General features: G+C 49.0%; 1 protein-coding gene across 9 annotated transcripts in view; it reads right to left on the minus strand.

Annotated features, from left to right (window-relative positions):
- Positions 1-890: 890 nt before the first annotated feature.
- LOC139986076 (uncharacterized) overlaps positions 891-25,866 on the minus strand; it is a 132,300-nt gene continuing 107,324 nt past the window's right edge. For 6 of the 9 annotated variants that reach the window (XR_011799563.1, XR_012453356.1, XR_011799561.1 and 3 more), the window contains 2 exons: positions 19,880-19,948; positions 891-3,013 (listed from right to left, as the gene is read on the minus strand). Coding sequence is in view for 1 of the 9 variants with exons in the window: in XM_074111665.1 (XP_073967766.1) it covers positions 2,807-3,013; positions 19,880-19,948; positions 20,045-20,101 (333 nt within the window). In the remaining 8 variants the exon portion in view is untranslated. The other 3 variants (XR_012453361.1, XR_012453359.1, XM_074111665.1) reach the window with 3 other exon arrangements.

The raw sequence follows: 25,866 nt of genomic DNA on the forward strand, positions 1-25,866 counted from the left end.
CGCTCGGCCACAGCTTCCTGCCGTGCTGGTCGCCGCGAACAGTCGAATCGGATTCGCGGCTTCAGGGCCGGCTTCGTGTAGACTTTTTTTCCAGCCGGCCAGCCGCGCTGAAATGCTTCTTGTGTAAGTAAAAATCTAAAGTGACTACCGAGATCTAAGTTTTAATTAGTTTATCTTGGCCGCGTGGCCATTGAATATTTATGAGCTATCGCGGCCGCCGTTGCGGCGCGAGAGAGCAATCAACGAAGAGCGAAACGGAGGGAGAGAGAAAGTCGTAGAGGTGCGGACCCTCTCGACATAGTCGGGGATGCTGCCAGCAAAGGGGACGAAGAATGAGATTCCACCGGCCATGGAAAGGAACCGCCTGTGGTTACTGTCATCCCATGGGATTTCTCTTTCGATGCTTCCAACGCCGGATACTATCCTCCTGGATATAATTGCACACCCAAACCGTACCTCGTTGTTTCGACAAAAAATGTTTCTCTCGGAGGGAAGACGGCCCGTGTAGTATAAGCAATTATCGTTCCGTAATAAGGATAGAATTTGGGACTAATGTATCTTGACGTTCTACTTGTCGTTGGCTGCAGAAAACGGGTGACGATAAAAAGAGAAAAAGAAGAAAATCGGTGGTAGCAAACGTGACCGTGTAACGCGTAGTTCGAGGGAATGCAAGTAGGAAGCCGTAGAAAACAGGAGAATCCGAGGTTGGCTGATGGTCGGAGAACGTTCTACCTCCGCCAAATCCATGGGATGGAAAGGAAGCAGGAGAAAGAATCTATAAGTCCATAAATCTGTGAAGCCAGTCGACAGAGAGAAAAAGAGAGATCGGGAGAAAGAAGCCGAGGGGTGGGAAGAAAAATTTATGGCTGGCACCGTAAAAAACAGAAGCAGAACGCCGAAGAATTTTTATTTCCATCAGATTCGAATAATATTCCCTGCTGTTTGGCAACGGCCACCGGATCTGCCGATCCTCGCTATCCCCTGTAGTTCGGTAACAACTAAAGGCAATTAGTCAATGACCAACGTGCGAAATCGTGATCGCTCGTAAGCGAAATTATTTATTTCGAGTATCGACGCGCTGCGTCGGAAACGGTCCTGCTAATCAAAAAGAAAAAAATAAAGAAAAGAAAACAGATACGTGTATCGCTACTCTTTATAACGCGTTAACGAGGTAGAAATTGGTTGCGTTATTTATCAATTCGCTTGGATCGACGGGCAAAAAGCTTTTAGTCAGAAGTGAAATGGAGCGTAAAGGGTTGACGTTCCATGCGGTTAGGTAGAATTGTTGGCGATAAAAAGTTGGTCGAAATAAGTTTTCCGGCGAGCCCATTTACGAACGTCATCGCGCTTTCGCGAATATTCGTGGCACGTTTATCTACACGGCAGCGCACACGTGCTTAACGCGACGCGTTGGGTTACAGATTGTCGATTCATATTTACATTTTAATAACTCTTCTCTTCTACCTTGTCACTCTCGTCCTCTCGCGCCACGGCAACCACGATGCACATTCACGTGGACGCCACGAGCTTTTCCTTCCTATTTCACCCCCTCTTTCTTCCGCTGAATTATAATTCCGCGTATACGTATTAACACGCTCGTCGACCTATTAAAAAGAATTCCACGCTTCAAAACCGATGCTCGATGTCGATATCGAAATGCTTAGATGTGCTCGCTAATGAAAATGAAAAATAAAAATTGAAGACTTAAGCTACGAATTTACGTGTACATGTAAAGGGTGATTCAAGCTTTTCGTTCGTTTATTCATTACATTCGTTTCTTTATTATTTTTTATTCACCAGGGAAAAATATCTGTGGGATACACACGATGATAATGCATACAATCTATTCTTAATTTAATGCGCATGAAATTTTCGGTTTAATAAGCGCAGCTCGTAGACGCATTCTACCATGTAACTCTTTGTAATTATATCATTGAACAGCGGAGGTTACGCATCCCTTTATCCCTCCCTCCTGTCTTCTCATTTTTAATCGCACACCGTAATTATAATAATTCGAATTTCAAATGCGATCCGTATCGAGGCACGTCAACGGCGTGCTCGCGCTTTAGGCAAATATTTTTCTGGTCATTGGACATCGAGCGACAAATAATAATTTTTGATACGTTCGTGTTACTACGATTCGAACGCACGTTTTCGCAATTATTACGTTTATATTCGCCTGTCTGCTTATTATTACATACAAGCCGACAATTTTATTCGTTTCGATAATTACTGCAACGCGAATACGCGTACGATCTTTTATGAAGGTTGTAAAATTCCCAGGTAAACAATGACCGAACGCGCTGGAATTGCTCGAAAATTTTGTTCCCGGACAGGTCGAATTTTTGCCATCTCCCTGAAAACTATTTTCGCTTTCGCATTGAAATATGTGTTAAAGTAGCCGCGATACAATTTCGTGAACGTACAGCGAATGTTATTCGATGCGTAAAGAGGAGATATCGATGACATTCTTTTTTTTTATCCCGGCATTGCGATCCATCGCACGGTTCGTACGCTTTGGCGTATTTTCTTTTTTTCTTTTTTTTTTTTTTTTTTATTACCATCTATACGACACCGGCGCGAGAAGCCGTTCGAGAGAAGAACGCACGACGGCTGTTCGACCGGGGAGAGCATTTAAATTTAAAAGGACCTAAGTTCGAAGTTTTAAGCAGCCCAAAGAAGTTCGTTGTCCCTTCTCCGGGTCTCCGCATCGAGCGTATTTGCATGAGAAAAGTGTTCTACAATTCCTTCGATTACACACTCGCCACCATGGCCCCGGATATAGCTCGCATTCTAGGAAACTTTTTTACGAGATCTCCGAAACGATGAACTTTTCAGATAGATGTGACACGGTACACGTGTTCCATTCACAGGAGCCGACTTGATCTTGACTCTTTAGTGAATACTCTTCGTATATCGCGCGTTTCATCCCTTTTCTTTGGCATTCGTTTCTTCCTTCGTTGTCGCTCCGTTCCTGTATCTTGGCTCGTCTCGTCGCCGACACGCGTTCAGCCTAAAATACAATGTAAAATTTTGCCGAAAAATTAGTTTCGAAACGTATTGCGAATAATTTATAATATCGTAGGACTACATGCACCGACAAAGTACGCGTTAATTTCCAAGAGATGCACGATTTTATAGCACGTATCGTCTTGCGGCTAGCTTTTATATCCCCGGAAACAAATATTTCGCGCGTGTTTCTGCGTAATCCTTTGCCCTCTTCTCGAGCATAACGAGCCACGCGGTTCCCAATGGAGGTTGATATTGGCGGTTGATTATCAATTTTCTACCAATTTGGTTCCACTTGTAGCGGCGCCAGCTTTTGTCCCGCTAATCACCCCTTGGCTACCGCTTTCACCCCCCGCCGGGTACATCCGATCCGCTTTGCATATTACGCCACGATATATCTCTACTATTCTCTACATCGCTTGACGAGTCTCACCCCAACCCCGTCGCTTTTCTTTTCACCCCTCGATAAAAAAATTCTGTTCGGCCACCAGCTGGAAAGCGCAATTGAAAAAGATAACTGCGTCGCCTTTCGCGCGAAATCACTCTCGTTGACTGGAGAAAACCGAGTTTTTAAAAGGGTCATCGAGATCTCCGCGAGACAAGCGGTGTCGTTGCTTCGAAAGAGGCGGAGAACCCGTCGAACCCGTGCAGCATAAAACCCGTAACGCGTTTCTGCTTGAGTCGAAGAACGCGATTCTAGTTTTTCGCGAATTAACCCGGCAGACAGGCGGACGCGTTCGCAAAACAACGGAGGGATCAAACGTGGACGCTTATGGGATCAGCGATCTGAAAACGTTGTGTTGTTTCAGGTGAGCCAGCTCTCACGCGCCACACCCTGTTTTCCACAGTGGATCCTCCCTGCTCCCTCCGGACCGCGATCCCTCATCGCGGCCGATCGGAATTTTGAAATCGCTCGGTCTAGCGGCTAACAAAATTTTTATTCCTCCGAAAAATACGAGCGACGCTGCGCGCCATTCCGAGAACCGGCAAACATTTCCCTGGCTCGATTCAAATTTTACGCGAAAGCGAAGAGCCCGCATTTTTTTTCTCTTCTATTTCCTTGCCGTTTCGTCCCGCCATACCGCCGAAGCAACTTATTTTACAAGTTGGACGATCGATGTGGTTTTAAGAGTAGCAGGAAGTAATCGCCGGCTCGACAACGACTGGTCAAATTTACCTCCGTTTAACTAAAACCGGCTGTTTATTTTTTTGACGTTCATTAAAATTTATTCGCCATTACGCGCGCAACGGGGGTGGCTATGAAATAAAACGGCGTATTCCGAGTGTCGTCGAGCCTGTTCAAAATTCCAGGCGTCTGTCGGCAATAAACACTGTATCACTGTTTCTGGGCACATTAAATGCCGCTTTGGCCGCGTTTTCTCGGCTTAAGTAAAATGAATCAGTGTCTCGTCGTTGTGCTTCTATCGCGGTGGAAGCTACTACGCTCGATAGATAAACCTTGCAGAATATAAGTATTTGCTTTCGTGGGATATTTATTTTTGCAAAAAGTATTCCGCAAGACAGCAACGAACGATGCTGCTACGTGTTTAAAATATATTTTAGCGAGCGATAACGCATCGGGGTTTACACAGGGGAGGAGGGAGCAACGTCAATATTCAGCGATGGCGGTGGCAGAGGAGCAGAGCATGATCGTTTGTGACACCAATGACCAATCGACGCAGGAGGGAGGTGGGCGCGGTAATGGGAAAGCCATGCACGCCGGCCCGATTCGCCACTCGCATAAAATTAACCAGTTCGTTCGTTCGTTCGTTTTAATTAACGAAACACCGGAGGCATCGCGAGCGGTACGTCTATCTCTTCGACGTGGCATGGTGGCACGTTTTACACGAGGCCGTGTGAAAAACCGGGTCTGCACGATCTCGCCTCGATTGCTCGACTTTGTTCGCCGCGATAAATCGCCGAACGACGACCAAGAATTAACGGTTTCATCGTTCGGCAACCGGCCGAGAGCCCGTGTCCGAGAATCGAACGAGACAATAAGTTTTCACGGATATCTGGCGCGGTCCTCTTCTCCTTTCGATGCAACATCTGCTTCGAAGAGTTCGTGCATCGGCCTGTTCGTGCAGAGACGCGATGGAGGAAAGGGTCTTCTCTTCCTCCGTGGCTCAGCACCGTATAAGGTTAAGGTGTAGAGCTGGTCGGTGGCACGATGATGTCTCTATCTACGACGGAATAGCGGTCCGTTAGGTGTGCGAGCCGATGCAACACGTGTGCACGTAGATGGACGCGTGTATGTGCATGCACACAGGCGCCATCGAAGCATGCAACGAGTCCAGGGTCACCTAGGGTCAGCCAGTCACGGAGTTAATTAGACGCCGTGCTTCGGGAGCTCACGTGGCAACATGCTCAGATATCAATCGGTTGCTTCTCCGTTCTTGGATGGACCCGTGCTCGGCTTTCTTAAAAAATTCTCATCCCCCGTTCCTTCTCCGCTACCCTCCTTCTCCTCTCACCCCCTCCCCCTATCCCATGCTTCCTCTCCCTTTTAACCCCTCGACGAAAAATGGGATACCGAACGGACAGAATCGTGTTTAGAACGATCCTCGATACACGAAACTTTGCCCTCTTCGTCACGCCGTTTAATTAAGCTTCTCGAAAAATTGTCCAGCTTCGTCTCAAGACGGAATCCTGTTTCCAGAGAAAATCACCGACGAAACTAATACCACGGGAACTCGTGTATTCCGTGTGATTTCCGCGAGAACCTGGCCAATTTTACGTCGTTGAAGAAACAACCTTTAGTCGCCGTGGTAACTTTACCCTCCTTCCACCTTTCTCGACCGACTTGATTATCCCGGCTAATTTGGCTTCCCCATTTGCTAGCGAGATAGGAAAGCACCGAGTCCCTTCCTTTCTTCTTCGTCCGTCGTCAGAAGACGTAAGAACACCGTGGTCTTACCTTTCTCCGGGTTCCTTAACGCGTATTCCCGTGAAACCGACTATCTGCAATTAGCCAGCCACATTTATATGACCCGATTACGTCTCTCTGCCAACTTTCTTTAATCCAGCCGAACCCTAAGCAAAATCTGGAAACATCCAGCTAGCTCGTTTTCTTCTCGCCGTGCAACCGATCGCCTTTCTTTATCTCGTTCTCGTATTGCCGAATTTTTTTACTTTTACAATCGTGCGACGCTGTTTACGAGCAAGCGGATCGCGCGAGAAGAGACAAAACCAAGCGAAAGCGGACAAAAGGAGGAGGATGTAGAAAGAGATGGAGGACAGTTCGTTAAAGCGTAGGATGATAACGAGGCAGAAAGGATTCGAGGAACGTGGAACGTCCCGCTCCGGTTCGCTTTAGCGTTAAGGGTTTCGCTTACGCGGTTCGACGAGAACGTGCGAAGTCTCGGTTCTCCACGGAGATACTCGTGGCAAGAGGAGCACAGATAGAGATGAAAACTCGTGGAATCGTGAAACGAGAGGAAGAGGAAGAGGAAGAGGAAGTGGAAGAGGAAGAGGAAGAGAAGCAGAACGCGGCATGACGGAGGGTTCGGGTGTAGGTCCGCCGCCCCTGCTGGCTCGTTGGAGATGGAAGCAATAGGGATCAACTAGTATGCAAATCGCATGTAAATATCGTTCACTCTCCCGGTACCGAACCAGCTAAAGCCTCTTTCTCTCTCGATGTCTGTGCCTCTCGGTTTCGTGTCTCCTGCCCTCTCACATTCCCTCGGCATTTCGTCCTCTCGCTCGTCGAGTACCGAAGAGAAGAAATCAAAGCAGGGGACAAAGCAAGCGCAGACGAGATCGTGACGGAATTCTTTCTCGTTCTTCCGCTACCCATTCCCTTCGGCTGAGCTAGCAGCCACCCCCTCGAAGGTATTTGCTTTTCTTCATCTCGAGTTCCCAACGATGTGTTTCAGCCAAGTGGGTGTTACCGAGCTATACGATCGCGTGGTCGTTAGTTGTTAATTAATTTATTTTTACCCGGGAATACTCGCAACGAACGTTTCCGAGCCCTCGATATTTTGGCAAATATCGCACGAAGAAACACGAAAAAAAAAAGAAAGAAAGAAAGAAAGAAAGAAAGAAAGAAAGAAAGAAAAATGTAGCTGTAGAACGAAATACGATCTGGAACGATCCTTTCCTTCGTTGTGGAAACAATAGTGGAGTGAAATCGAACGATCTAATATAGTTTTTTAATAACACTTCCGTGCGTGGTAACTTGAGCGGCGTAAAATTGATTTTTCATCGCATTATTTCGCGGTACGCGGAGGTATCCTCGTAACGGCCGACGAAGCATTAAAAATCTTTGCCGTAGAAAAGTTCTCACGTTTCAAGGTAAGTTTCCAACAGTCTAACGGAATAATCGAGCGATATTGTGGGTAGCTTTCTCACTATTGCCAATCGTAAACGTGAGAGCCGTTCTCAGCAACTGTGACATAATGTCCTCTCCGGTGATGTTCGAGCAACGTTGTCGTTCGTGATGTCGTTGGTATGAAAGTTTCGCACGATCGTCCCCACGGGATCCGGTAATTTCGAACAGACACTCTTGCAAAATCGTCGATCAACTCGGCGGCAATCGACACCGGAGCGTTCGTCCTACAGACTATTTAAACACGGCACACGATCGTCATCCGGTGGCCGACCAAACTTAAGAATTTAATTCTCGACGCCACGACGTTACGGTGTAACGACGAGTACGAACGCTCGATAAACGATCTTGTATCATCGATTTCTCGTCGTATAAAGGAATAATAATCGGTACGTTAACGTGGTTAGGGCTTAATAGGGACGAGCATTAGTCGTGGAATTATATGACGACTTGTGTGTTATTTGGGGCGACGGTCTAGCGATGCGAGAAGCCAGACCACGGAGAAGAGGTGGAAAGAGGGTGTGAGACAAGTAAGACCTCTCTAACTCCAGGTATTTTCATCCTATATTCCTCGACCTCCGTGCCGGCAGCAGGATTACTTGGAGAGACCCTGAGAACTTATTCTCCCTTTCTCCCTTTCTTACCTTGCAGGGACCTCTCGGCTTCGCCGCATCCCGCTCGACGTCTTCCTTTTCTCCCTCTGTCTCTTCCCGGGGCTTCCGCATTACCATTCTCAAAATTCTCGATAAACCGGGGCTTCCGTCGTGACGTTTCGCCCTCGAGAAATCGTACGCTCTCGCACCTTCCATTTTCCACGAAAGCCAACGGTATAATCGAGATCTCTGTCTCAACAACGCTATTAGGCACTTTTGTTCCTTCGATCGTTAATTTGATACGGTTGATGCGATAATTACTAGGACGATTTAAATTTCTCTCGAAGCAACGTGTCTCGCGCGATCGCCCTAGCAAAGAGCCAACCACGTTTCAAAAGAATGCGGCACGTTACGGCGGTTTAAATTACTCGGCAATCGTCGCGATATGATCTTGGAGTTGGTCGGCGAGAATCTATGAAAAATTTATATGTAAAGAGGAGAACATCGACGCAAGAGGAAACGAACGAAACGGAAAAGGTGGGAGGAGGAAGGTGGAAAAAACGGAAAAGAGACGAAATTCCATGCTGCCGAAGAAGATGTCAGAATCTTTGAACAGCGATACTTACAACTGCGGATTCGGCGGAGTGGCGGTATTTTCTATGCAAAAGAGTTGAAAACGTAGAATGGTCCTCGCGACAGCGCGGCAGGAGGCTGAAGAGCCGAGTAGAGAGCGAGGGATGGGGGGAAAATCTGGGAGAGAGCAGGGGGTACGGTGGTTGCAGCCGACGGCACGTTTTAATAATGCCTTCCCTCCGACGACGAAGAACGAGGAAGAAGTTTAACGAAGATTGTGCCAGATACTTTTAATTGCTATTCCTCCCTCTGTTCACGAGCGCGGCCGATCCTGGAAAATGAAGGGAGGACTCGGAGGTCCACAGAGTCTCCTCTCCACCCTTTCCAGACCTCCCCTACCCTCAGAAAAACCCCCTATTCTCTCTCGTCCCCCGAACCCCCTCTCACTTTACAGTCTTTTTATCCACCGTCCCGTGGACCCTCGTGATTTTATCGTACTTGTATCCTCTCGACTCCCGTCCGCCGAAGAGGTTTGTTATTCCACCGGCAGATAGGCGACAAAGGAATTAATCGGGTCGTCTCTTCCTACTCTGCCTCTCTCGAGCCTCTCTTTGTCGTTCGAGTGCCGTCAATTAAATTGAAACGTTAAAAACCAGAGATAAATTGAAACGGTGCGAATGTCAGGTTTCCTCTCGCTTGCGATTTTCCGTGATTCGCTTGGCCGGCGTTGCGTCGCCGCGATTTGTAGCTGCCGCGTTATACGCGACACGCATTCCGACAAAATTACGAGCCAGCCTCGGCTCGAGAACGTTCTCTTCCCTGGAAAATATCCGTTGCTTTTGTTGCGTGAAATCGCGATCGACGTTCCTTTTTATTTTATCAAGTACATGGCGGCGGCGGCGGCGGCGGCGGCTGCGACGGCGGCAGCAGTGGCGAGCATCGATCGAAAACGCGTATATCCTTCTTTCCTTATTTTTCCGCGATAAATAGCTCCGTTGGAACTGAAACGGCGGGGGGTGAAACGTCAGAAAGATCGATTCGATTGCCTTTCCTGGGGCATCCTGCAGAATTCGCGTGCTTCCTGTATGCTCGTCCGTTATGGAGAATGGCTCCGGTGGTGTGGCGCGCGTGCACACGATCCGTACAATGCGGCGAAGGCTTACTACCGACTATAATGCCGAGTCTAAAAATCAAAACACATTAATCTCCGCCACGTGGCGTGGATCGCACGCTGGTAACAAAACATTTTCTGCGTCCGCCCCACGTGCCCGATATCGAGAGACGTCTACTTTCGGCGACACTTGCGGTACAGTTTACGTTCAGATACGTTCGCTATTTATTCGCCCTCCTTTCTATAACCATCCCCGTCGCTTTATTTATTTGGATAAGCCGTCCGGTAACCGTGTTTCTCTTTGCGAATTTATTTGCGCAGCAAAGTGGCCATTCAACGAACTAGGTGGACAGGTAGACCATTGTTCCATTCGAATCGAATCAAACGCTTGTGCGTCAGTTTGCCTCTCGACGCGTTACAACGCAACGCGCATCTATCGCACGCACGCGTTGCAGCGTTTCCCGATTCTCTTTAGATGACTAATCGACGCGTAATCTGTCAGCGATGATGAAGAGTCGTTGGCTGCGTGGACGAGCAGAACCGATGCGATTTCTTTCGAACGAAAATCCCGATCCCTTCGTCGCTCTTTTCTTTCTCTCTCCAACGTGTCGGGTCTCTTTACCACTTAGCCGATCTCTACACACGCGTTGTCGAGTACCTCTCGCGTCCTCATCGTCGACGTTAACCGACGTGTATCCAGCGACGAAACTATTACGATTACGCGGGGAACTCGGCGTGGATCGTCTGTATCGAGGTTCGGAGGCGTAGGCCTTCTCATTTACTGCGAATTTCAACGGAGAATGTTCAGGATACCATGTAAACGCCTAAGAGATAAACAAAATAGCAACGCGCATGTGTCCCGACGAGTTCTTCCGGGCGGCAACACGTACGCGAAAGATACATGTGACCGCTTATCTAATTCAATTTGGTAATATCATGCCCATTGAGAGAATAAATGATTACCGGGAAGATATGAAGTTATCTGGTCCCATGGGACGCGTAAATTGCCATTACCCGGTGTTCCCGGCGGTACGGAGCGAGAGAGAGAAGCCCGCGGCTTTCTAGGGAGCCCGTTTCGTGGATCTTAATTATTAATCGTTCTCGTTAATCACGCCAATCGGCGGGGATCGTCGATTATATCTCGGACACGTAAAATATCACGTGGAAGCCAGTTGCATTGGCGAAAGCGATTTCTCCGCCTTTAACGAACGCCAATTTATCTTTCGTAACATCGAGCGCGATTTTAACCACGAGGCTCTGTACGCTTTCCGAAATCTCGAGCGTTTTCAGTCATCTAGCGTGTATTACGACGTTGGACAGCAGGACCGACGAAAAAGATGGGGAGGAAACACGTAGGAGGATGACGAGCGAGATACCGACGTGTTCTGGTGGGGTGTGTAGCCGGTCGAATGCTAACTGTCGTACCACTCGATTGGACGGATATATTCGTTGCGCGGTGATCACGAAAGCCGAGGGTGAAGTTGACGAACGCGCGGGGACGGGGCTAGTAAGAACTAAGGGGTGGAGGTTGACTGTACGCCTGGATTTCGAGGGGTGCCAATGGAAAATCGTGACGGTTAGAGGGGGCGCGAACAATGCTCCGGAGATTTAGCGTGACACCGACGGTGCAAAACCAGTCTGTACGACGAATATTTCTCTGACTTTAGAAGAATTTTTCTTTCGATACACAGCACGAAATATTTGACACGAGACTCTAACTATACGTAGATATCTTGGTAGCGAATCTTGTTATTTCTGATGGTTATTCGCGTGGGATCGCATGCAATTGTTTGGAACGTGTTAGCGAAGAAACGCGATTACTTTGAAATGGAACTTGCTGTTTCTCGACCGGAAGACCGAGACAGTGAGCCGAGCGAACATTTATATTCGATTTCGTGATTCGTCAACTTTTTTGCTTGTTTCGCACGCGACAGTCTGATTCACAAATCTTCTCCGCTAAGTAGGGGGTTTTGACCGAGAGAACGAGGGGGTTGGAGGCCCCCTCGCGCATCCACCCTCCCCCCTGACGTCCTGATGGAGCGTGAAAAACAGAGGGGTCCATTGTAACCTCGTCCTGTGGCTAATGCGACTGTCGTCGGTGTAGAAAACCGGGTGCAAGAGGTTTCGTCGTTGGCGAACATTAGCCAACGGTCGTTTAGCTGAAAATCCTCGCGGGGCACGCTCTTTGGGTTCCGGCTCGTTGAAAGCGGATTTTTTTCAGCTGCGTTTTCGCACGAAAGTCGAGGACCACCGAATCCTTCTTTGCTCTTCGCGTCGAACTCCGCCAAACACGCTTTTAATCGTTTTCTTCGTTGCAAAAAACGATCGTCGTCCATCTTTTCAATTCATCGCCAAAACTGTATTCTTCGTTCCTTCTATTTTTCTTTTTTTTTTTTTTTTTTTTGTTGTTTTCTCTTGCCATTCGTCGTTAAAGATATTCCCACGCAACGGGAGTTTCGCGATAAGACAACGAAATACAACGTTCTAGATAATCGAAGAAAACAAACAGCCGCTTTGTTCTATTTTTTTTTTCACTAATACGGTAATACGACCTCCGTTAATTTCCATCAGAAGACTTAACGAGTTAAGCGCGAGATACCATCTATAAAATGCCTGCCAACTTTGCGCAATTTTACACGGCAGAGATAAGAAACTTGCGAGTTTTAAAATTAGCAGCAATAAACATGTCATACCTGCCGTTATTATTTTTATCGGTGGTATGCAAGCAACTGTGTAAGTCCAAACTATCTGGTTTTGCATCGGTGTATAAGTCTACCACGGGCAGGAAGGATTGTCTGGTGTCCGATCTCCGTGGGAGCTGGCGCACTCTAGTTAAGCCGTCATAGTCTTCCGCTAGCCCGACTATCTATACCAATTAATCCTACGCTGCCACTACCGTCGACATCTCTCTACGTTTGGCAGTTAATCCGATTGCGTTTATACTCGTTCTTGACGGCCGAATAATATTTTCCGGCTCCATTCTGTCAGAAGATATTCTTCGCCGAATAATAGTAGTTATCGAGGATGCAACAATTTGGGACGGAGGTGAGAAACGCCGCGATACGCGTAAATAGGATGTTGGGGGTGAGGGGGAGAGGCGGTGGAAGGAAAAGGAGAATAGAACAGCTCGAAGGCTGGAGGAAGGGGAACACGGAATGTTTGTGCGAGAGAACGATTAGCTTGTATATGCAAACGTTGAGAGGTTGTAGAATTCTCCAGGTACGTCGGTACAGAATATAAACAAATAAGGGGAACAGGATCAAAGAGCCGATAAATCACGGTCGATCGATCGAGAAACGTTCACGCGGATTACTAGCAAAACAAAGTGGAACGCGTCTTCTCCTATTGCGTGGACTCGAGCATCGAGTTAGTCTAGAAGATGATTCGACGAAGAAGCGTTCGCCTCTGCAAAGTCGTTTTCAAACGTCTCGCTGCGTCGAGCGTTTGACCCGTGTCATACACTTTACTATGCGCTACTAAGTGCAAAAAGGAACGTCACCTTTGTTCCGGGTTCGCTATTGCCAGTACGATGACACGCTTGACGGACAAGGAGAAGCAAAGCGCGAGGAAGCTAGAGGAAGCGAGAGAGGAGCAAAGTGGTGGGGATCGTTGTTCTTTTAACACGGCTTTAGGGGGTCCTTTATGCTGACACAAATATCGCTTATGCCGGCGTCGCGTCGCTGTTTTGGTGGAGCCCATCGAGCATTGTGCCTTCCAAGGCCGTGTGTACCAAACACCGAGCTATGTGTACCCAGCAAACACGCTTGTCACGTGGCAGCCTGATCCCTTCCGTAGTCGCGGACTCCCCTTTACGGATTTGCGCAACGGGTCAGCCTATTCCCTTCGGAACTGCCTATGAACCACGAGCCGGAGAAGCTCTTCCTATTACGTTTGATACCGAAACCTTCTCCTCCTCGAGACTCTGCCTGTCGTTCCGTTCCGTTCTATGTAGACCTCTCGCAGGGCACCGCGGGTACCGGCAAACACACGTGCGCGATCCTCGCGTCAGCTTTGTTTGCCCGTACCCGTTTCAATGACCAACCGATTCCATGCTAACGGGATCCGCATCAACCTTTTTTTTATGCTTCACCCTCGCGCCTCATGAATATCGGCTCGTCCTTCCCCCGTTGGCGTTTCACGGCAAACCGTTTCGTTCGCTTTCTAGCTTGGACGTAGTAGAACAATTACCTAGCGGAAAGTAGCGCGTATCGTTTCTATCGGCTCCTTTTCCTTCCTTTCTTTCGAACGTCAAGAACTGTCCACGTCTGTAGAACGCAACGAGCCACGATTAACTTCAAAGGACCGTTCGTTTCACAGTTACGTACTACGTACTTGGTTGGTAGTGAAGAAATGGTAAAGAGTTGGCGCCAGGTTCTAGCTTAGCCTTCGGAATGTCAGCGAACATCAATCACAAGATTCATCCTTGTGTAACGTTTTCTCGGGTATGGATGTAATTCGTGTCAAGCTTAATTACGGAGATGTCGAACACAATTGACCGGAAGACTGTCCTTAACGCGGGATCAGCTTTATGATAGATAAACGTGCACAGCTCGTTTCCTCCCCAGTGTTCTAGCGGCGGATCTTGGAGAAGGGTGTCGAGAAAAGTCTCGAAACTTCACTGGAAAGTGATAAATAACGTGGATGCGGGGTAAAATCGTCTGGAACGGAGGGCTTTCGAAAGGGCACACGCCATTACCTCCGATGTGTTCGCAGGACGACAACCGCGACGACTACGTAGAGAAGACCGAGGACGACGACGACGACGACGACGACGATGACGCTTCATCGACGAACGTGTTTCGGTGATACGGTGAACCTTGGCATCGGAGAGAGGCGAAGAGAGGGGTGGAAGATAAAGAGAGACGGGTTGAAAAGGAGAAAGAAACGAGGGATGGAGGCTTACCCTTCGCTCGAAAATGAAAATCGTATTGTTGGACTCCCTTATGAGGGAAAAACCCGGCATTATGTTCGCGTTAGCGAGCGCTGCCAACGCTAAAGACAGCGGTCAGCGCTCTTTCACGACGGTCATCAATGCGCGTCATCAATAATCGTGCCTTGACAGCTTCCTCGACCTAAACGTTGGGATCTCATCGTGGATTTAGATCCTTTCGATCGTCGATTCCCGTGAACGTTCGGCCATATCGTAGTCGCTGGAGAATTGGGCACAAAAGGCCGATTATTTAGGGGCGGGGGAGAGGGGGAGGGGAAAGGAGCAAGGGAAGAAGCAAGGGAAGAAGCAAGGGTCAAACAATATCGAAGGATGATGCGCGAAATTCTCCGTGTCCTTCTTTCTACGATAACGCGTCGATCGAAGATAAAAACAATGAAATACGGGGCGGAAAGTTTGGCAGAAACAGCTTGATGATCGCAGTTGGGCGAATGGATTCAAAGTCGGTAAAACCGTAGTTCATCGAAGAACTCGAACGAAAGCATACGGAAGAAAGGAAAGACAACTTGATTCTCCCGGCCAACTCGCTTGTTTTCGCCGCTTCGAGACCGGCATTCCCTCGGGTAGTTTCTTCCGTTTCACCAGAAACTTTGGCAATTTATGCGTCTTTTTCACACGAACTCGCGTGTCTTCTATCGATAGGCCGGCTGTTGGAAGATTCCGACTCGTAGCTCTCTAGCTTTCTTCGTTCCGTGCGCCGTCGTAAAAATAAGTTGGAACGAACATTTAAACGAGCGCGCAGCCACTGAAAATTGTAAGAAAAGCACCTGGCTCGTGCTGCATGCGGGACCCTTGCACGTGTCGAAAGATATTAAGTCGACGGGGGATGATACGAGGCGTGATGACATTGCGAGGAGCCGAAGGAAAAGATCAGAGGCAAGGACGCGCGATGTGGTGCACGATGCGCCGCGTACACGTCATCGATCTTCATCCATCAGCCACGCCTTCGGTTTTTCCCAACGGAAGATTCCTTTGCGGTTTTTCCAGTCCAGCGGCAGATGTATCGCGAACGACGCACGAGCTTTTCGGCTTCGCTTCGTGTAAACTTGGACTGGCCGATTCATCATCGCGATACTTGCTCGCGATGAACATGGGTTCACGCGTGATCGACTCGTCGATTCGTCTCCGAATCACTTCAGCTCCCTTCTGTTTCCGTTTCGGAGGGAGAAGGAACGGGAGACTTCGTTCTCGATCATAGGAACCGCAAATCACTGCCCCGACGGCTTGACCAAACGTGACGAACGAGCGACGATGATTTTGCTCGGAATCGAACGGACGACCGATGTAAATCGCTAATGGATCCCCCCCTTGTTCCCAAATACGATACAGAGTTTGTTTCTCCAAATACATACAGGCCGAGTCGTTTTGCCGGTGGTTCGGCATAGAGTAGAGGAAAGCCTTCTCGGCGAGTAGAATGCAGATGGAACTCTCCCTCCTTTCTTTCGACGATTACCAAACAAGGCGATCGTTCGTTAGACGGTGGCCGTCTTTTGTCGGGAGAAGAAATTGATGAGTATTCGACACATTAAAAATCCGCGAATCCTGGAATCCTGCAAGAACCGTAGGAAAACTGGAGCCGAAGGTTCGTGCGAGCCACTGCATCAAAAACATCCCTCGCGTTCTCCGAGATCGATTTAAAAGACAGGGTTTGCGCGTATCCCTAGGTATACTCGCCGTCTCGTTAATTTCCAGGGGCAATAAAAACGGGCAACGGTACATGGATGAGAAGCGTGTGGGACAAACCCGCCCACGGTCCATCCCTCGTCAACGGGCGAAGGGACAAAAAAAGATATTCGGTTAAACGGCCGATAAAGAGAATGGGAAGGAGAAAGAAGAGGGAAGGAATCGGGAATAAATGCTTTTTGGTATCGGTGGCGTTGTTTGTCTTTGGTATTTCTGTTGGAGGGGGGCGTGCAGGCGAAAAGGGCGCGAGAGCATGTCGATCGTCGATGGCTGGAAGTCGTGCACGGCAGTCACTCGGTGGCATTGTGTTCGGCACGTGCCGTCAGGAGAGAAAACGAGCCTGGCCGTCGGTCGAGGCGTAGCCGAGCCTAGTCACCGAGAAAGCGGTCCTCGGCTCGGTCACAATGCTCCATTCCTCTCCGAGTCGGATATATATATATATATATATATATAGATATATAGATATATATATATATATGGACGGAATTAATTGATATCGCGTGCTCCGGCATCGAGCAAGGGTTGCGTAAGCACCGTGGAAAAAAACAACCTCTCTTTCTCTGCTTCTTTCTCTGGTTGTCGAAGCCGTCGGCTACGAAAAGTTTTCAAACGCTTCGCCCGCTCTTTACGCTTCGGTGAACACTGGTCGACGATCGCGTCGGACCAACGCGTTCCGATCGTCTAAACGGGACTCGTGTCCTCGTTATTTTGAAGACGCACCTGAGCGTATTTTCACGAAAAATTAGGACGCGCGACAATGGAGAATCGGTTTTGGTCGGCATCGTTGAGAAGCAAGATACAGTCGAAGGAAGCAGGGACTTTTGAAGCGGTTGCTACGCCGAGGCAGAACGTTGCCAACTCGCAGACCCAAGTTATTAGAAAAATAATCAAAGTTTCCCGAAGCAGGACGTTGAGTGGGTCGCAGAGAAACATTTCACGGACCAGGCTCGTTTACGTCAGGGCGACGGTGTCTCTCATTACGTTTGACGATTATGCGTTAATTTGCACCTAGCGATACTTCAAACGATTTTTATTCATTGCGCGTCCAGGATGAGTTTCGCTCTTCTAACTGGAAGTCGTCTGTCGTTTCTGGTAGCTGGTCCGTAGACGTAGGCGGCGAGATTCTTGGAGTTTTATATTTTTCAAGTCCTTCCAGCCGGGAATCGAGGGATCCTTGTCAAAGGACTCTGGATATGATAATCTCGGCGCCAAGCTGAATGCGTAATGAAGTTTCTCCGGCGACAAGAAGTGGACTCGGCTTCTGATTAGCTTTGCCTTTACGCGTCCCTCGGCCTAAAGGTCGCTCGCTTCGCTGGAAATTTTTCAGTAAATTTCGCGGATAGCCTTCCGCCAACGACACCGGAAAAGGAACTTTCTAGGCTATTCGGGATCGTGATTCTTCCCTTTCTCACGATCGCGTAATTGAATCTAGCGTGATCGGTTCGGAGCGCCGGAGAGGAGAGCAACCTCGTGTGTAAACGAATCAGGTGACACGAAAAAATATCCCCTGGAATCGGTGAAATCGGGCCGATAATCTTGCCCATTAGACTCGAGGCGTAAAAACCCAACAGATTGGAAACCGCATTCGGTTAGACGGCAACCTTTTATCCGGCGGACAGAGGATCGTCTCTTTCCTTTTTGCATTAACGCGTTCCCTGAAGCAGCAGCGCGGCCCTATTAACTAATGCCAGCACCCCTGTTGAACGCAATGCCATACGTGCACCGGCAAACCAGCGAACCAGCTAACCAGTCGACCATCCAGTCAGTCGGGCAGGGTGCGGAGGACCACGCTGGTAGGACATGCCTGCTACGACGGGACAGTTTAAGCCCTGATATATCGCTCGCCGACACTCCCAACTTCTGTCGCCGTTTCTGTAGCGCTTTTTTGTCACGGCAAGCCACGGCTGACCATATGTCCACGGAAACCGAGATCCCCATCGAGTATCTGCGTCTGTGCCACGCGCTCCCCGCCGATCTTTCGTCTCTTCCACCTTCCTGTCCCCTAAAATTTGATTGTCGCTCCAGACAGTTTGTCGATCGGGATGCATTTCGATCGATCGATCGGTGCTTCGAAGTCACGAGTTTTTAAATGCCAGACGTTCGCAAAGAAATTAGCGTCTCGCGGACGATCCTTTCATCGAGAGTTGCCGCTAGATTTCTTTCCTAGGGAATACGCGTGACGAATCCGTCGTATTATATATGCAGCTTCGATCGAAAGTCAGGCGAAAACACACGCTGTACGGAACGTGTTAAGCGAGCTTAGATAACCCGTGGACCAACAGGCGGATCCCTATTTTGCACGTAACAAATGATGCCACATGTTCGAATCTTGACTCGATCTTCCTCTCTCCCGCGGCTTCTCTGTTCTCGTCACCTTTCCTCTTGGTCGACGAGCAACCCGCGGGGCATGCAACATTCGGCCTGGTATCCAGGGATATGGGGTCCTACGTTCGTGTAATTTGTACGGTTAAACGCACGTGCAAAAAGCGGACGAGAGATAGACGGAGTGAGGGCGAGGACGAAGACAATTTACACGGGGGCTAACTGCCGCACTGGGAGCATTTACCAGAGGCACGAATCGAATCGATCCTACTTAGCTGTTAATGGAACCTTATGCCAGTTGCCAGTGAAAAGTTGCAGGCAAATGGCGTCTGGCGGCAAGTGTATTGCGAGTGAATCGCGCAAAAGTATCGTATGCCGAGCGATCGTCTCGTGTATAGCGAGTCGACCAAAGAAGACAAAAAAAAAAAAAAAAAAAAAAAAATGAAAAAAAGAAAAAGAAAGGAAAGGAAAAGAAGAGAGAAAAAAGATGGTGGAGCGCACACGAGAAAGAAAATTCCTTCGAAAAAGAGACCGTAACTGATGTCGACGGATGAGCAGCATTGAGGAGGACAAACGCGCGTATGTTCTCGCTAGTATTCCTCTCCCGAATCCTCTTCCTGGTCTTTTCACGTGATTGTCGACGGTCGTCCGAGTGCCACCGAGCTGCAGGTAAGTGGCCGTCATCGCGCCTCGGTTAAAAAGGCTAACCGATTGCCGTCTCTTTATCAACCACTTTACGAACGTTTGAAAAACTGCCTGGGTGTCGGTGAGGTCTCGTTCTCCGCAACCTTCAACCTGTGCCGCTCATTGTGATTAATTCTGACATATGTTCGCGTCGCTTGTAGAGACCGACGATCCTATTCAGATGTTCGTCGGGCGTAGCCCGGAGAGAATTCGAGACTTGCACGCCACTTAGGAGAGCGACAGAGGAACGCCGGATATGCTTTTCGTCGAGGTTCGTCGTTTCTTCGAGATGGTTGTTCGATCGACACGCGTATCGTACCCTTTTACGTTCGACATTCGTCTCTATTTAACACGGTTCTTAGTTTATACGTTCGTTCGCTCACCGGCGGATACTACGTCACGAACCTAGGTTTTTAGTTATTCATCCGTTACGTTGTTATTGTTCGAACGAAAGGGGCAACGAGTGGCCCTTCCACGAAAATCGATCGATAAACGGATGTCGATAATTTTTTTTGCAAGCCAGTCAGACCGAACGTAATCGGATGCGTATAAGAATCAATCAGACTCGGCGTCTCTTGGAACGTAACTTTGTTACTGGCAAAACGATCTTTCGAACATTTTTTTCTTACCTTTACGATCATCCCGAACGATCCTTGTCCTTCGCGACTCGCGAGTCCTTGCCTCTCCTCGCCCGTCCTCTGTAACAAACAAGAAACGAACGGTTTCGTGTAAATATTTTTTAAAAGGAATTGCGACGAAAAAGACGCAGCGTTTAAACAGCGAATGAAACGTACGGTAGACGCCGGTAAACGGTGGACGGTAAACTCTGGCCTAGATTGTTCGCGTTCCATTTATTAAACGAGAAGTTGTCGTTCTCGATCGCGATGACAATGTGCCGAAGAATTTCGTGTCGTCGAAAGGCGCGGTCGTTCTAAATAACTTATTGGCAATCGCGGAGCACCGTGACGCAATGGCCGCGTTCAAACGGCAAACAAATAATTCCATTATATTTATCAGATAATGAAAAGGCAACGATAAAACCGCAATAGCGTGTAACTGGCGAATGAAACGGAGGGAGAGAGAGAAAGAGAGAGAGAGAGAGAGAGAGTTTCTAGGATAAAGAAGGTAACATGTCGTGCTCCGTCTCTTTCCCCCTGTCATTAATACCAGGCGACTGTTACATATGGATGAGAAAGCTGGGTTAGGCCAGGACAGCGATGCTACAGAACGAGACGAAAGCGAAACGGGATGTAGGGAAGCGAAACTCATCGACTAAAAGCATCCACGAAAGACCAAAGTCGTTTCGCTCTCGTCTCGAATCTTCGCCCTCTTGCACGAGTCCACGAACACCGACAAGAGAAGAGGAGTCCTCTCTACGCCGAAAGAGAAGAGACTTCGATAAGGTCGCCGGGGATAAAACGAGTCCCCTCGACGTTTACCTACGATTTAAATTGTCTGCCAGCTCCAACCTCGATTTCACGGAATCTTTGCGTTACACTGGATTCCTTTTTCCTCGCTCGCGTGTAGCTTTTTCCGTGCAGCTCGTTTTTGCTTTTCATCGGCGATGACTCGACGAAAAGTCGCGCATCGAAGCGTCGACTCGTTGAAACGAGGTCAAGTTATTTTCGCTCGACAAACGCGATGGTCCCGCCTCTTTTCGTAACGAATGGGTCTGTTCTTTCCGCGAATTTGCAAAGACCTACACAACACGCCGAACGTTTATCGCCTCGCGAGCAAATTTATCCTGACTCACACAGGCTCGTGACTTCTTTTCTCCGATCTGTTCCGTTAGCGAGAACGATAAATCTGAACTTGCCCCCGTATATCTTCCGGTCAAGGGGAGTAAACGCAATATAGGTAATGTTCTGGCCGGCTACTTAACAAATTGCTACAAATTGCGGCGAGCGTTTAGCCGACGGATCCGTTTGAATCTGTGGTCGCCTATATCCCTATCGCCTCCTGCGGTCGCCTTGCTCTCGGGGGTTCTATACTCTTTCTCTCTCTTTGCTTTCGTCGACACGGTGGTGACCACATGGTGCTCCCATATGTCCGCGCCATCGCCCTAATGTCCGACCGCGGACTCTCTCGGAGCTGGCTCAAACACGGAATTATCGCGAACCGAAATGAAAAGGATGCGACAGGTTTGCCATAGGTTCGTGCGTCCCTTGGAGCCACCGACCGACGTTTATTGGAACAATAAATTGTTTACCGATTAAGTTTGCACGGACGTTCGTATAATCCCGGTGAAATTCCTGGAATTCGAGAAAAGGACGAAAGGCTGGAGAGGCGCCTGTGCTAGATGGTTCGTAGGATACGTTGGCGGAAGATTTTGTTGTAAGAGACGTGGCTCGGTGTTGCGGACAAGTCATTAATCAATGGTTTCGGAGCGGAGAACGAGATGCCCTCTAATGGCACTTTAAAGGCGATACCCTGGAGCCAATCAGTGATCGCGTGCCGTGCACGGATCGTCTGGGTTAATTTCACGGGTATTTAACGCGGTTTCGCTTAACAATGATTCAATCAAGCCGGATTTATTTGGCCGGGATTCGCCGGTTGTCGGCACGAGGCGATCATTAGGGCTTCTCGTCGGAAACGCCTCCAAGCCTTTTGCCGAAATAAACGCGGCCATTCGATATAGTCGTGCGACGTTGCTCGTTAACGGGTCTCCGTCACATTCAGCACGACAAACGCTTTTCTCCGTTTCGATCCAAGTTAAATCCCCTTCAAATCGAACGTTATTCGGGGCTTTGTAACGCCGAAAGAGTAAAGAAATAACTGGCATTCTCGTCGTTGCGTCGAGCGGATTACGTGCTACGACCAGACCGATCGCGATTTTATGCCGCGGATCGTGCATCCCGCATAGGAAAGGAAGGATAAATTGCCAGGACGATTAGAACGATGCGTCAAGTTCGTCCGGCGTAAATATCGGTGAACACGGCCTCCTGTCCAGGAAGGGGACGGGATCGGCAATTCGACGGCCGTGCGAAATGTTGTCAGCCAATTTTCTTGCCCAGTGCCTCTGAATGCCGCAGATTTCCATCTAGGTCCGTCGTCGGTGGCGTCGGTGTATACCGTTGCTGGGTAAATACACCCTTTTCCATCCCCTCGAGCGGACGAACGTCGTCGTCGTCGTCGCCCTCCTCCTCCTCTTGCTCCTCTTCCATCGTCCACCTCGATCCACCCCCGTAGCCGCACGAACCACAACTGTGATTATAATTCGTAGTCCCTGCTGACAGAACCAACCACCATCGTCAACCCCGCTTCTCCTCCGTAGCTACGTTCGTCGTCCCCATCCACGTTGGTATCTACGTTAGTGGACGGGGATCGGACGCTGTGTAAAGGATTATGCACGCGGATTTAACTGATGAATCACATTGTCGTCTTGATTCGCGGTGGCGTTAATTTTCGGTACCGCGTCGCCAGCCGTTTCGACCTGCAACGACACGCGCGATGTCGGTTCACCGAGAACGTTGCAAGCATGGGAAACCCATTTTTCAGACGTCATCCAGTCGCTGAAGTAGATCGGATCGGGAACATTATCGGTTTCGTCGTGGTCGATCGTGTTCTTAATAATTATTATATCGTGTAATCCAAGACGGGATGTCGGAAGGACGTATTCGTAAACGAGCACGTGTACCGTGGATCTTTTTATCTCGGTACCTGGCGGAAAAAAGAAGTCGAATCTAACGAGAACGAGAGAATCGAGCACGAGATAGAGCGGTGATAAATCAGCGTACGACAAATTATCGGCAGCGATTAATCGGTAAACCTTGGACGCTTATTTGGAGAACTTGTTCGGTTTAATGCGCCATAATGAGTATCGGAGATTACGGCAACTGAATTCAGCGGCAGACAGCAATAATTTATCACCGATGCTTCTTTAGGATACGCGCGTAGCAAGTTGGAGACGCGGCAACCCCTCGGCGTGTTGCTTCTCGTCGAGCAAACAATTTCCATTCGTTTGGAAAGGTTTCTAATCCGCCAACATCGGGTCCATGGGTAAAGCCAGAATTAACCACTTCCCATTTCGACCTACCGCGATCACGGGGCTTATTAATTTTGCCAATAATGCCGACGAGAGGGTGCCTCCTTCGCACAGATGGCGTATCACGAGTCAATATACTTTTCCGCCACGAAACCGCCCCTAGGAACACGTGACGGCCTCCGAATTTTCGCTACGCTAATCATCTCTTTGACCTATGCTTCCCGCATATGGTTCCGCAACGAGTTACTCTTTCCTCTCTCCTATCATCGATGCACGATATTTATGTTAAACGAGATTCGTCGTGGCAACTTGACCGAACAGGACTTGGCCAGGAAAAAAGTTACACGCGTCGATATCCAGTTTTTCGAGATTTATCGCGACCGTTTGAAATATATATTTCACGCGCAGATCGAGTACCCTCGTTGCCATCGTTTCTATCGACTAAAGTGTATCTTTGCGAGCAAAGAGACAGGGCCTAGAAGAAAGACAACGACGACGACGACGACGACGACGACGACGATGGTGATGACGATGACGTAGTAGAGCGCAGAGAAAGAAGACGCTGAAGCGAAGAAGAAGAAAAGAAGTTGAAGGAGGATAGAAAGGGGAGGAGGGAGAACCGATGGTTCTGCCAGAGTCAGGACACGATCACGGAGCATGGACCGACAGAGAATGGAGAATAAAGTAAGCCAATGTGGTGTCTGTGTGTGTGTGTGTGTTGTGTGCGCACGAGAAAGAGAGAGAGTGAGAGAGAGAGAGTGTGAGAGAGAGAGAGAGCACGTAGCGGTCGAAACGAGACGAACATAAAGGAGACGAGAAAAGGATCGAGAGAGAGAGAAAAGCGGGGACGAAGGTGTGTGGCGGAGAGAAGCGAAGAGGAGGAACGAGAAATCGAGAGAGACAGGGCCAGAGAGAAAGACGAGGAGAGAGAAAGGAGAGGACAACCCCCTCTTCTTCGCGGGTTGACTCGAACGCCGGCGATATCTCGACCAATCAAATCACGCCGCGGGCTCCGCCTTTTATCATTATTTTACTTGTTTTCCCTTTACTTCACCCTCATTGGATGACATTCTCTGGGCCATTTCGCGGTGCAAAAAAGTTACCCGCGCCCAACCGAGGACTCCATGCTTCCTCCGACGTCCTTCGGTACCCTTCTGGTACCCACCTTGGTTCACGGACCACCTCCACGGAGATTCCTTTGCCAGAGGAGATGGCCAGAGTCCTCCTTTTGCCGGGCAAATCGTTTTCCACGGATTTCCATCGCGCGGATTTCGACCTCTTCGTTGCGTCACTTTACGAAACGCGATTGATTGCAAGCCCCGCGTAAACCGGTCGTGCCGTTTCCAACCACTCCGACTCTATCTTTTAATCTCTCAAGGTGATTGATAAACATGGATTCGTCCGGATCGGATAGAAGTCGCTCTCGACTTTTTCCGTGCCTCTCGCGGTACAGCGGTTGCAAAACGAATCACGCGAAACGATTCGCGTCGGTCCTTCGTGTCATAGTACGAAAGCACCGATAGCCCAACTTGTACGGTCTTCCTGGCGATTTTCGTTCTTCTCTCTCTCATTTTTTTCTTTTTTTTTTTTTTTTGTGCGTCGATACGCGAAATCGTGGGAACGAACGATCGGTCGGAACACAAGAGCGTTCGATGTCGAAAACGTGCTCGATTCATCGACTTCGTGATCCCAACGAGAGCGAATGAACGATGAAAGCGTCCGCGGGAGTAGCCACAGATAAATTCGTACCTATCGATTCGTCTAGCGCATCGAGGCCGTGATTGACGAGGTTCTCTCGTCAAGGATTATGCGGTTCGTTGGTTGGAACGAACGGCTTTGGGGCATGAGTGCGTAGACAAATATACAGGTATAGCCGGCCATACAGTACGCCAATGGACACTTTGCAAACCACGAAACCTCAAAAACCGCCGAGGGCCATGCGTCTGCAAAATTATCGCTGTCCAAATGAGGATACGCTGTGATCGCGCGACCGATCGATAACTTTGATTTCAGAAATAAAACTTGTCCACGCGAGAGATAATTTTGCTTGTTTCGGCGTATCCACGCCAGCGGTGTCGAGCTCGTGTCCCCTCGTTCCGATAATTGATACTCTCGGACGATTCTCGCGCGTACTTTCCAACTCGTCATACGCTTCGACGCTGTAATTTGCATTGTTAAGGCGCGCGTGCAACGATTCGGCCCCACGAAGTCCAGGACAATTAAGTAGGCTCGTCGTCAGAAGCGGGATGCACGGGGTTTCGGAGCGTACGGTGACGATCGAGCGTGCTTCGCATTTGCACCAACGATGCTTACGATCGTTGCACAGAAACGATAACGCTATGGCGTTGGCCACGGTGACGAGTCGCTCCGGGGAACCTGTAATTCACCGAGAATAAATTCTTCAGGGTGGAACGGGATCCTTCGTGGGCCACGAAGGAAAGAAAGAAAGAAAAGAAAGAAAAAAACAACGCTTGGTCGCACCTACGTACGTTTGATCTGGCATTGCTCTGCACCGCATTGTATGTATATCGGCTGGTGTAAACTACGGCGCGGAAGAAGCGGAGAAGGAGAAAGAAGAAAAAGGATCGGCGAACGTACGTTGTTGGAGGGCGGGAGGGAGAGGGAGAGACA

The sequence above is a fragment of the Bombus fervidus genome, chromosome 4 (genome assembly GCF_041682495.2).
Source record: "Bombus fervidus isolate BK054 chromosome 4, iyBomFerv1, whole genome shotgun sequence".
Lineage (NCBI taxonomy): Eukaryota > Metazoa > Arthropoda > Insecta > Hymenoptera > Apidae > Bombus > Bombus fervidus.